General features: G+C 46.2%; 1 protein-coding gene across 1 annotated transcript in view; it reads right to left on the bottom strand.

The window, feature by feature from the left end:
• Positions 1-2256: 2256 nt before the first annotated feature.
• Positions 2257-13411, bottom strand: part of LOC144768744 (butyrophilin subfamily 1 member A1-like) — a 117428-nt gene continuing 106273 nt past the window's right edge. Inside the window, exon 10 of the mRNA XM_078652630.1 lies at positions 2257-5690. Coding sequence (XP_078508756.1) covers positions 5200-5690 — 491 coding nt within the window. The 3' untranslated portion in view covers positions 2257-5199. The remainder of the gene's footprint in view (positions 5691-13411) is intronic.

Below are 13411 nucleotides of genomic sequence, written 5' to 3'. Positions count from 1 at the left end.
CACCTTTCCAATGAGATTGATTCCTATCGGACTGACAGACAGCTTTTGGACTTGCAGACTCTCCTGGATGGTGCATACTGTGTGTGCACTATTTCCGAAATTCTTTTCCCGATGGGAGAGAATCTTTGAGCTAACATGATCCATGTCCTTTTCCGAACTCTCCTTCTAGAACTTTGGTAATTGATGTCCGAAAGAGATGCATTTGATTATTCTGTGCTCTTGACTTTTAAACCATACAGTGCTATAGATTAAAACAGTGTAAGAAGTGTTTTAGTCCAAGGTATCCTTTATACAGGGAGTGTTACAAGTGGATGGTGAACAACCACCTGATATTGAATTCTCCAAAACCGAGGAAGAATGGATGAACTACCAGCACACACCCATTTCGTTCAAGGAACTAGATCTCTCACCATCTGCTTCAAATGAAGTAAGACATTTCAGTTTTCATGGACTCTTTTTTTTCCTGGCCTCTCATGAAGATCAAGTTACAAGAAGCATCTTCTGCACAATGGAAACATTCTGATGGCTCTTTCCTGACCCAGGCTTTTCGTAGAAGCATCATCCTCGTTACGCCTTAAGTAGAGTTTGCAAATGGTCTTTATCTTGGGTCCTCTTTCTACTCTGAAAATTGCAAAGGATCCAAAATGGAGAAGCAAGAAAGCTCCTACATTTGTGTCAACAGGAATGTATCACATCAATGCTGGAAGTTATTCATTCGCTCCATATAGCCAGTTGCTCATCCTTTATGACTGTCTACATCATCCATATGATTATCCAACTAAAAGACTAATTGTTTATCCAATCAATGTTCCAGATATACAGAACACTTCATTGTAGGCTAGAGACTCACCTGATCACTTCTCCCCAGAGGACGAGATGTGTTAGTAAATTCTCCTTCTTTGGTACACAATTATGGGACTCCCAGCAAAGACAACAAGCTTTTTAGGATCACCTAAAATTCAGAAAGGTAGTAAACACCAGGCTCTTTGTCAACTAAGAATGCTGAATCACATTGACTAAAGACAAAATGGCAGCTTTAGAGTTTGGCAGATGGAGTTTACTGACAAGATGGCATAGGACATTACCTCCGGCATGCCAGGGGGACCGTTTTTGCCAGATTAAGAGATGTCTGCCAGCCTCACAAATATCGGTCTACATTGTAGGAAACGTTTGACAGATTTTACCAGCAACAATGACGACCAGCTGTCAATCTTTTAACCCCTTCCAGGCTGATGACGAGCTCAGCTCGTCATCAGCGTTACCTGCCTTGCGCTCCATGACGTGCTGAGCTTGTCATGAACCGCTGGTTAAAAAGTTTTGTTTTTCAAAAACGCTAATAACCACCTCATCCTTTGAGTTTTCTCTCAGGGTGTGGAGTTTTTTTCCCTGTCCCTCACTACTGGATTTTTCCTGGCTGTAATGGACAGCAGAAAAAAGGCATTACGCCTCACACCCTAAAATGGGCTGACGGTGTAAGTATTCTGTCAGGGGAGCTGTCAATGGAATACCTATGTTCTGCCTGCATCTAAGTGAGGCAGACAGACCGAAGGTTTGACAGGCAGGGTACTCTGTCGCATTTGCAATAGAGTACACAAAACTCTAAATCGGACCCAAAATAGCAATCTACCACAAGGAAAACACAACAATCGGATGACTTGGGGCAAATCTCACCGAAGGCACAGAAAGTTTCTTCAGGAAGGACGAGAGGCTGATATGAGGAAGAGGTGTGGCGCCGCGGCCAGGGCGACTGACGCTGGAATCTGGGGACCACGGTTCGATCCCCGGCTCCGGCGGCAGGTTAGCCCAGCACCATGTGACTCTGGGCAATAGCTCGCTTAATCTTCCCGACGGCCCCCAGCGCCTAGAGACCCTTACGGGTGATTGTGCGCTTTACAAATGTGGACTTTACTTTATATGCATTCTCCCATTCTAGTTCATTCCACCCCAGGTATAAGCGCAGCTACATGACTACAGAAGCATAACAAGTGCATTTACAAAACCCAAAATACTTCCCATATGGGATACACTTCAATTCAACCCTCTTCCAGTCAAGGTCTCCCCCCACAGTTTAAGTATACAACCCGTCTGCTTATGCGCTTCAACACCTCATCATCGCTATGAAGTGCCATATTAATGGGATAGTGATATCAGTACAATGAAGCAAAAGAAAAACAAAAGCATATAACTTTAAGAAAACATACTTCTGTTGTTAAAATAAATGTGTATCATTTGACAAATTAAAGTTTACACACTCCGTATCCTTACAGATGTTCTTTTATTGATATGTCGGATTTTTGCAATACATTTAGTTACTTTTGCTATTGTCCTCGTCTGCATTTGTATAGTTGAGGCAGTTGAAACGGTATTACATGTTGATCTATCCATATTTCCAATAAAACACATTTCTACCACTTTTCTCTCTCTTCTACGACAAGCCAATTACAGTTTACAGTTTCAGAGATGTATTGTGTCCTATACAATTGCTCACAGTGGCAGGCATATCTATTCGCACTTTGGTAATGTATTGCTATACCGAATATTTGAATTCAAACTACTTTTCAGCAATATTAGCATAAGCATTAGCAATATTCAGTGGTCACTGGTTACTTTAAAATATGGTCATCAGAGCACCAAACCATGTTCATACACTTTTTGTAATGTAACCAAAGTACCCAGCGATTCCCTCTGTAAGGACCAACATTAAGCAAAGCTCTTTCCATACATTGCTTGCCAAGTTAACATGGAGAAAAAAAAAAGGAAATGATTTGGCATATCGTTGATTGCAAATAGGTTAACATGCTTGTATTTAATCAGCTCGAAAGGTGTGAATAAGGAAGGAAAGGCAGTAATGAAATGCAGCAGGTAAATTTCACTGGGAACGGCTGTCACTGTTTACTTGTGAGCAGGCGTGGATATGTAAAAAGTTGGAAAATATCTTGTATGTTGAGTGTGTGGCTGGTGCTGTAGTTGCCCCTGTGGGGGCCACCGCTATCCTAGGGGTGGACCTAGAAGTTGTTTTCTAATTCTGTGCAAAATTTCACACTCAAGGATTACTACCCAGGTACCTGTCGCAACTTGGAAATTAGGTAAGGTGATAGTAGGGACACACTGTGTAATTGTGTGCTCTATTTTCTATTACGCACTGGGCACTTGGCATTTAATAAATTGTCTTGACAGGATTATGTTCAGCTCTTGCTGACCAACAGGCCAGTGCACTTGGCTGATTAGAATGACTAAAGGGTCCTTGGGTCTTTCTTTCTCTTCTTGCATGTCTTTGTTTTGGTGGTCCCAGTGATAGCAGCGCTGAGGAGGCACTTTTATTTGTTGATGGCACATATGGGAGGTTCTCACCCTAACCAACTCAATCACCAAACCTGCACTACACCACTGATGTAGGCCAGTGGGTTAGGTGGTGGTCACGGTGGTTCCCTTAGACTAACTCTACACTGAAAACATCAACAAATGAAGGATTTTGCTGGGTATCTCATTGTAGGAAGCGTTTGAAAATGTGCACACCAGCATGCATTCCCTGTACTTAAGCTGAGGGTTTCTTTGAAACCTCTGCAACACTGGGGAGGAAGCATCAGTCTATACAGGCCTTATCGTATCTCTGAGGAACTGGGAGGCCCACCGAACAAGGGCGGACTTGCCGGTCCTGGGATATGGATCTTAGGGCCTTGCAAGAACAGTGGAGGCAGCACTCTTGGGTCCTTGGGGGTGCTGCAGTACCCTCAACTTCACAACACATGATCTTTGTGATTGCTGGTTTATACTGTCTAAAATCGTGATCTCAGTGCGTCTTCTCTAGTAGCCTCGCACCACTGTGAAAGAGCAGAAAGGCCTAAGAATCCCATGGAAATCTTATTGTTCGCTGGGATGTGAGACCCCTACCAGATTCTTCCCAGCCAACAAGTACTGCTCTGGCCCCTGGTCCTACTGCTTCAACATAGAATCCTGCCCTTGCTTTCTTTTTGTGGCTTTTGACCCTAGTAGACGTTTTCAGTGTTTTGTACCCTTGACTATGGTTGGGTGAAAGCATTGTGTGACAGAGGCAAAATCAATTCCCACCTTTAAAAAAAATGCATGCGTTTTTAATTTTCATCCTCCTGTTCTTAGCAAGTAACAGTCAACACGCGCACGGCGGTGGAGTGATGTTAACGTGTGCCCTGTAACCTTGCCCTGTCTCAACCGAAGAAGGGAAGAGAGCTGGGAAGCTTCTCAGGTTTGTGGTCATGGAATATGGTTACTAAGTTAATGATCCACAAGAGAGAGGACCTGACAGGAGCAACTTGACATTGATGCTATATTCTTCTTTTTTAACGATTACTTTTTATTTATTTGAAATACTCAAAGAAAGTAACAATCCAAGTAGAAGTAAGAGATTCCATATAACCTGTTTTTGTAACATATGTGATTTACATATTAAACAACCAACACATATAAAGCATGTCCAGCTAAGGGGCTCTCATTCTTAATATACAGGCCCCAGGTTAAATGATTATTTGCTTTAAATAGTGCACTGTGTTCGCCCACACCTCACTGATTTCATTTCCAGCTACCAAGATTTCCAGTCTGTAGACACCTGTTTGTTATGATTCGACACCTCCGCTGCCAAGTTAAACAAATAAAAGCTTCCTAAGCAAATTGATTGTGTTTAATATTTTAAGACTGTCATTGGACTATGTTTGCGCACAAGTAAATAAAGAAATATGGCAACTGTGTGAAATGTGGGAAGGATCATGTTTGTGAACACTGAGAGAAAAATGCCTTTCGATTGTGTGCACAAAATCAGAGGTGTGTGTGTGTGTACTACCAAAAGGAGGTGATTGATTGTAAAATGTAGCCATTTTATTAACACTGTCACTGGTTTGATGTAAGAGCCTGCAATAGATATGGACATTGGGATCTAGGCAGAACTATAGGGTTTAAAGGCACAGCCCCTGGATATAGTAAAAGAGAACAGAAAGTGATAAGCGAAGTCTAAGAGCCTTGACCTGCTGAGGCGAGTGTGATATCACATGCAGCAACCAAAGCTGCTGTCCACCCAGGGCAAATCTATGGCACTTTTAAAAATAGAGCAAAATTAACCAAATACGCATTGACAACATTCTCAATTTCTACACAAACAGCAGAAAAAGCAAAGGGGTTAGGGGAAATGCAAAAGCATGTGTTCAATCTTTAGATTGCTGCATAACCCCCTCAATCATCGGTAGGGGTCCACAGTTTTATTTCTGCTCCAGAAAAAATACAAAATAAAGGGAATATTTTCTCATCAGTGACAAAGAAAGACCAGATACGGTCCATTGTCTCAGCATTGTAAATGTGTAGCTGTTTTGACAGGCTGTCGAGAAACAGGCCAATCCTTCTGGGCCGGGGGGTCATGGAGGGATCAGGGTTTTCCACCATGTAGATGGCCCAGAATTTCCTTTGTGGGTCCATCATGCGGTCCCACTTTGGATCCACTGACTCTGGAACGGCTCCCACCGACCACTCACCTACATCCCCCATATCAACCTCCCAAGCAAAATTGCGCCCCTCAAATCCTTCTGATCCCAGAACGCATGGGTGGTTGGAGAACCTCTTGGGATTGTCGGTCACGTTCTGTGGAGTTTCTGAAAATCTCACACTTTTCTGATCTTCGGAGACAATGAGCTGAGGATGGGCTGTATCAGGATCCAGCGTCACGCTTGCTGAAGAGTGGACAGAGGGAAACCCGAGCAAGAGAACATAGATTCATATTAATAAGCAATTTACAAATCAATAATCATAGACATGACCCTCCTTTAGGATATACATTACTTAAGAAATATTCAGCAAAAGTAACAGTGCGGTGTTTAAAAAATGTGTTTAGGACACAGTAGAAATAAACATTCCACATCTTGAGCCACCAAACTCCCTTCATATCTGCATACAGTATAAATAGGGATCACCAAAGAGATTCACAAATCAGGTATAGGTTTGCACAAAATATCTTTTTAAAGCTGTCCCTCCATAGATCAAGCAACACTGCACTGCTGAAGGAAGCTAACTCCTCTCATAGAAATGCACTCCCTCTACCGCAGCCCAATCCACTACTTCCATCACACATCCCAGCCAGGTAGGAAAGGCTGAATGCATATTTATATATTTGTGTATTTCTTGAGCATGACATTTTTCCTGAAACATCTTAGCACTTTATATTATTCAATAATCTGGTGGACGCTAGAGCATATAACCATAGTGTTTGTCGTATCAGGGGCCATTATGAAAAAAGATAAAAGGATGTGTTTTTTCAACTCAGATTTTAAACTGATGTGTTTAAGGGCCCATCTTATAGAAGTCACTGCATGGGATAGTCTTAAATTATCCGCTCGAGAGTTCAATAACCTGTGAGCATGTCAGGAGCAGTACTTAATTTGTGCTGGTGGCTGTAGGTGGTAGACCCCAGCGCTCACATTTTAGGAGCAGGGGCTTATTCGACTGGAGCAAAAGATTGAAAGTCAGTAAAGGGAGAAAGAAGAGAGAGCAAGATTCAGGGGAGAGGATGTAACCTTACGGCTAGTGCGGTTGACCTCGAAGCCGGGGAACCTGGTTCGACTCTCGGCAGGGATGCTCAACATCTTGTGATTCTGGGCAAACCACTTAATATCCCTGCGCCTAACAAATATTATTGTGTCCATCTGTAACAAAACTGGTGCTTATTTAAAGTGCTCTGATACCTGAGATCTTCGGGTTGAGTTTGCACTATATAAAACTTTCATTTAAAGAAAAAAAAATTAATTGGAAGACAGTGTCATGGGGAGAAAGCAGGGATGAAAATAACCTACAAGAGTGAGATAAAGAAAGAAGAAAGGAAGGGTGGTGAAAGGAAAATTCACAAAGTGCTACCAAGAACAGGCTGCCTTGATTTTTGGCAGCCTTGGCATTCAGCAGCATCAGCGAAAGGGTTCCTATGAATCTGTAAATTAAGGACTAAGGGACTGATATACAGATTAGCAGAGGATGTGAATCACCATAAATTCGTGTTTCACCCACCCAGCCAATCTCACATTCCTATGTTTTATTTAAAGTCTCCACTGGCCAAGTCTCAACTGGCGGCACTGGTGGAAACCCTTGACCTGGCGACCCCGTGCCACAGAGACATCAGGCCATAGTAACAGTCGGTCCACCCTGTAATGTAAGCATCCAGTTGAACTGATCCAGACATCTCCATTCCCTGACATGAATAGTGAATAAAATGCACCTTAAGCAGGAAGCCCACCAGGAGCTCAAGGTATCCACAACCTGACACATGAACACTTGGGTGACATACTGCCATTTCAAAATAGCGGGGATCCGCTTCCTGTGGAACCTGGTTTCCCACGGTGATTGGTAAACTTGTTTGGACCTGAAAATGCACTTTTTAGTTCTGTTCCAACTGGAGCGCCAAAGGTTCCTGTTGGAAAGTGATACCTGGAAGTTCACTGGCCTCCCTTTCAGCCTTCCTTTCATTTTATTATATTTATAAAGTGCTCATGACTAAAGCCCAATGCTTCCTTAAGATGCTAAAGCTGGCCATAGGGTTTCTGATCCATGCATCATACATGTAATTGCCTGTTTGTACTGTATTTTATTATGGCAGAGGATTAGGACTTTCTGTTACCTCACATTCAAGAGAGTTTACATGTTATCAATTAGTAGAAGTTGGTAGCAATCCAGAGTTCAGAATTTCCGGGTTTCTACATGCTAGATATACCTTTTCTTGAAACCTCTCTTGTGCGAAGAACATTTCTACTAGGAAGGAGGATGCTGGCATTCTCCTTGCATCCATATTTCTCCTCTGTTCTCTTGCTATGGTCATTAACCTTTCATCTGCCACTCACTAAAGCCATGTATTCTTGCCCACTCCACTACCGGGCCCTTAAGCACCTTAAGGCACATGAGCTTCTGTGTGACCGTAGCTATCTCAGTGAGAATGGCATTTCCTGGATGTCAAGATAGAGAGGCGCTGGTGGATCAACATATTTTAGGCTAGGAATAAAAAGTAGATATTGGGCCCAGCTCCAGACTTTGTAATAGATTGAGATATGAGAGCGCCCTGTTGGGCTGCCCGCCCCATCAAGTTCAATTCGCATAAACTATCTATGGTTAAATCAGTTTATTGCAAACCATACCGAACAGAGATGTGTGCTAAGCTCAGGCAACCCATCTGCCTGCAGGATCCCATAATCGTTATAAAATATACTGTCTGCATAGAAAATGAAGGGCTTGGACACATATCGTTTTAGCTGGGCAGTCCCTCGACAAAATATCACAATCTTCACACTGGCTCACTAAGGAGGCAAGTGTGAAAAGAGGGCAGAGGAGATACAAAAGAATAACAACATATATTATTGAATTATTTATTAGGACGTTTTATAAAGCACCACGTTCTACTACTTCAGATGGCTTGCAAAGTGATGAAAGATATGCAGCAGAGAGGAGAGCAAAGTGAGACATTGGAACAATCATGCCCAAAATTCTTCAATCAAAAACCATCTTCTTAGGGGGGACCAGATCAGACCTGCCCTCAAAGCACTCCACTGGCTCACATGAATTCCAGGATTAAATTCCAGGTCTTGTGCTCCAGCCATAAAGTAAGCAGGGACATAGGCCCCCCAAGCTGCAGAAACTAGCACCACTTCCTAAATTAAGTTTACTGACTCTAGTCCGTTTGGTTTTGAAAGAGTTCCTGAAATACACATAGTTGGGTTCAGAGCTTAGGATCAGCCCGAGGTCATGGCAGAGTCTAGGACGTTGGACACCCAGTACATTGCTAGCATGATGATCTGATATTGAGAGAACGTCTCTGGGGTTTATTAAGGTGCCAGTTTCTGCTACTTGGCAGGGCTTATGTCCCTGTATATTTTATGGATGTTAAAACACAACCGGGCTGTAACCGGGTTGTAACGTATTTAGAGCGTAGTAATATTTTTTTGATGAGGCCAGATTAGATAATAATATCTTATTCAAGGCATGCTAAAAGGATTGCTCTCTTCCTCTCAATTCTGTGGTCAGATTGGAGCAGAGGGATGATTTTTCAAATGAGGAAGAGCTGCATATTCATGCCACCAGCCACTGCACTGACCTGTGGTTCCTTAATTTTAGAGAGGCGCAGGGTGAGTTCTAAGGTTTAAGGGCTAGCCAAAGGGTAGGGAAGCGTGGGAGCTCTCATTCATCGAGAGCCAAAATCAGTCCTGAAATGAGATGATGTTTGTTGGCTTTTCTGGGATCCTTAGCTGATGGGAGTGGATTTGTGTCATCATTGTATATTCTGAAGATCGCCGGGTACTGGTGAGTGATTTAGGCATGAGCCATATATAGGTATTGCACAGAAGGAATGAGAGACACCCCCGCGCCTAGGGGAGGGGGGCCTTTAGTGAGAATTCCGGGCCTGGAGGAGAGGTTTCGTTTCCCCAGGTCTAGTCATGGGGAGGGTCGCAAGTAATGTGAGACACCAGGGAGGGCGTCTGCGATCCCTCCCTCGAAAGTGATAAAATGTGGCTCCCGAGGGAGTAGCCCTCTTTGTCTCTCGCCTCTGGGGGTTGCCGGAAAGGACCAGCCGGAGCAACAGATGGATAGGCCCGGCAGTGCCGGCGATTCGCAAGGTGAGAGGCCGCGTAGCGTTGCGGGGAGGGCAAGAGTGCGAACAGTTTACTAGGGGTTAATAGCGGGAAGTGAGCGGGGCAGCCCGCGGGACATGCTGGCTTTGTCAGAGCAATTTTGAAAGAGGGCACTGTGATAGGGGGTGCGTTGCCTTCGTGGTGGGCACCGGCAGTCATACGTGAGGGGAGAGGAGTACCGCTGGGGGAAGCGATGATGAGGGACGCGGGGTGGGGGGGGGGCGAGAAGATAATTTTCATGTGGCCGCACAACAAGGAGAGTGCTCCGGGAGGCAGGAGGGCGTTGCCTTCGTGGTGGGGAGCGTTAATGCCGAACACAAAGAAGGCATGGTTGGGGCATACAGCGGTGAGAGAGGATGAACGTGCGCAGAGAGGCCGCGCTATTTAGGCTGCTGTGCCTACGGAGGCACTTAAGAGAATAGAGGCAGTCTGGACGCGCTGCGTCGCATGGAAAGGCTGGGGCAGTTATGAATTCTCGGGAACACGCGAGGATGCTAGCGGCACGGGCACCGGCGGATATAGCATGGGGGCGTGTTACCGCGCGTTCCAGCAGGGGGTAAGGGCGGTTTTGATGATCGGGTGATAATGGGAGCAGATGAGGAGTAAATGCTCTAAGGAAGTGAGGAGCACTGGCGAGGGGGCGTGAATGGATAGGGTTATGTAAGAAAGTTGCGGCGATGGGGGCTAACACGCTGAAGTTGGAAGGAGGGGCACGGCATGTTTAGTCATTGGCGTGGGGGGGATACCCCCGGGGTACTCAGCCTGTAGGTATGCTGAGCATCCCGTGGAGAGGCACCAAAAAAAAAAGTTTTCAAGCGCAGGTGCATGCATGTGGCATGGTGACGTTATTAATGGCGGGTGCATGCAGGTGCCATGGTGTGGAGTAGTGTCGCATGAGACAATATGAGACCCTAGGGCACTGGGGCAGTAAGTATCTCTAGTGCCTGAGCCAAAGGTGCGGGGCCAGTGTATAGAAAAGGATGCACGCCGGTGCAAGACCTGTCAAAGGGGCATAAAGGTATGGGTCAGTCAGTAATTTGCCTTCTTTTTCTTAGTAGACAGGATGCCGCCCAAACGGACACGGGGGGGCAAGGAGGCCCCAGCGTGAGCAGAGGACTTTCGTTCGTTGGCGGCATTATGGGAGGTCGCAAAGAAAGGAGGTATTGATTGGGCGCTGAAGACGCTGTCTCAGGATGCAAGAACAAGCTTACAGCAGGAGCCTCCCTTGCCAAAACACACACGGCGGACGCCGATTCGATTTAAGGACACGCATCAGGAGAAGACCAAGCGGGTCCCAGAACCGCGGGCGAACCTACCAGGTGAGGCGATGGCAGTGGGCCAGCCCCTGGTGGTCACAGACAATATGCAGGTGGCTAGTGTTGGCGCGCACACAGGCCCAGCTAAAAGCGGGTCGTCCCTGAGGGGGGCCAACGCAGAGTGCGGTAACACCCACGGTGCCAGCAGGTGGGGCTGGTAGTCAGGCAAATACGGCTGTGCAGGGGGAGGGGGGGGCTGCGTCAGGTGCGGCAGCGCGGGTCCCGGTGGAAACCATACAGGCCCCGGTGGTGGCGACACAAGGTGGTGGGGTGGCTCGGGTGTGGGTCCAGTCCGGGGGAGTGCTGCAATCACCTATGGTGGTGGCTACCACGGCTCAGGGCCCGGTGAGTACCGCAGGGGCTGCTTACAGTCACACCATCGGCCCCCCAGCGACAGTGGCGTCGGCTCACGCCCCTCTTTTGCACAGCCCTGTGTTGTACGGTTCCGCATCATCGGCAGTGTCACCGTCAGCAAGTATAACTTGGCACGTGCCAGCAGATACAAGGGAGAAAATCTTTAAGGGGGAGTACGTGGACGTTTTTGATTTGATTAATGCGGGGGTGGTCCCGGGAAACACCAGAGCGGGTAAGGATGGGGAACTGAAAACAGAAGAAGGTTTGGGTGGAATGGTCGTTAAAGAACTGGGTGACTGGGTTTTCTATTTATGCAGCAATTATGGTTGAGCGGTTCCCTACATTGGCGGCTCAGTTGATAAGCTACATGTCATTGATTCATGGGGCAGCCTCGGAATTTCAGGGGATGGCCTTGTTGCAATATGACACAAAATTCAGGCAAATGAAAGCAGTGAGGCCGGAAGTAGCGTGGGACCAGCGGGAGATTAATATTTGGCATGGGAAGTTTTATTCGGCTGTGCCAGTTAGCAAACCCACGCAGTCCTTTCGGGGAGACAGGGGAGCAGGGGAAAAGAAGCAAGCATGTTGGCCATTCAACAAAAAATAATGTAATAGAGGAACAGCATGTAAGTTCAAGCACATTTGCTCCTTCTGTGGGGTGCTCGGGCACCCAGAGATTAAGTGTTTCAAGAAAGGAGGTAAGCCCAAGGAGCACCGCCCCTCTGATGTTGCGCAACCAAAAGTCCGCCCTACCCAATAATGCTATGAACTTACCTACCCCTATACGCCTGCATGTATTAGCCCACCTGCTCGCCAGATATGAGAGGGGGGCGGAAGCTCAATTTTTGTATTAAGGTTTTAAATCTGGTTTTCACATCCCGTCTACCGCAGGGCCAACTGCAGTTCCCCCGCGCAATCAGCTATCAGTACTAAAAAACCCAGAGGTGACTTGGGAAAAAATTGAAAAAGAGATAGCATTGGGGAGGTTGGCGGGGCCATTCCAACAATTGCCAAGGCAGGACCTGGTCTGTTCACCATTGGGTCTGGTACCAAAGAAGGAAGTGGGAAAATACCGTCTCATACACAACTTGTCGAGTCCGCCAGGCATGTCAGTCAATGAAGGTTTAGATCCAGATTTGTGTACAGTGCGCTACACCACTTTTGACTCGGCGATTAAAAAACTGCAGAAGCTAGGTGGTGGGGCGCTGATGGCTAAGGCAGATATTGAGTCAGCTTTTCGCCTGTTGCTAGTGCACCCGGATTACACTAGGTTGATCGGCTTTCACTTTTGAGGGCAATTTCTTTGTGGACCTATGTATGCCTATGGGTTGTTCCATTGCATGTGCAATATTCGAAACATTTAGTCGTTTTTTGGAATGGACAGTGCGGGATGTGGTGGGCATGCAAGAGGTCGTGCATTACTTGGATGATTTTCTCTTTATGGGGCCACCAGGCTCGGCAGATTGTCAAGAAGCATTGGTGGGTTTCCAGCGGATGGCGGAGGCATTGGGAGTGCCGGTGGCAGCGGAAAAGACAGAGGATCCAACAACCCAATTAACTTTCTTGGGTAATGAGATAGACACGGTGGAAGGCGTGTGCAGACTACCACAGGACAAAATTAAAGCTTTGCAGATGTCTCTGAAGGAGTGCTTAAGGGCACACAAGGTCACACTGCATCAGTTGCAAGTGTTGGTGGGGCAGCTTAATTTTTCACTACGGGTAATACCTATGGGCAGGGTCTTTTCAAAGAATATAGCCAGGGCAATGTCAGGTTTGAGTGCGAAACACCACCACACCAGGCTATCAGCGGAGGTGAAGGATGATTTGGTACATGGAGTGATTTCTTGGAGCAGTACAATGGATCGTTGATATGGCAACAACCGGCACTTGCCAATAGAGAGTTAGAGCTTTACACTGATGCAGCGGGCAGTGTCGGTTTCGGAGCGGTGCTAGGAGCAAGGTGGTGTATGCAGCATTGGCCGACGGATTGGTTCAGGAAGGGGTTGGTCCGCAATATCACTTTCCTGGAGTTATTTCCCATAATAGTGGCACTTCAGATATGGGGCGCATTGTTGGAAAACAAACGAATTGTGTTTTGGTCAGATAGTATGTCGGTGGTCC

Source organism: Lissotriton helveticus, chromosome 7 (assembly GCF_964261635.1).
Source record: "Lissotriton helveticus chromosome 7, aLisHel1.1, whole genome shotgun sequence".
In the NCBI taxonomy this organism is placed as follows: Eukaryota; Metazoa; Chordata; class Amphibia; order Caudata; family Salamandridae; genus Lissotriton; species Lissotriton helveticus.
Note: the sequence above shows the minus strand (reverse complement) of the source record. Positions and strands in the feature narration are given on the sequence as shown.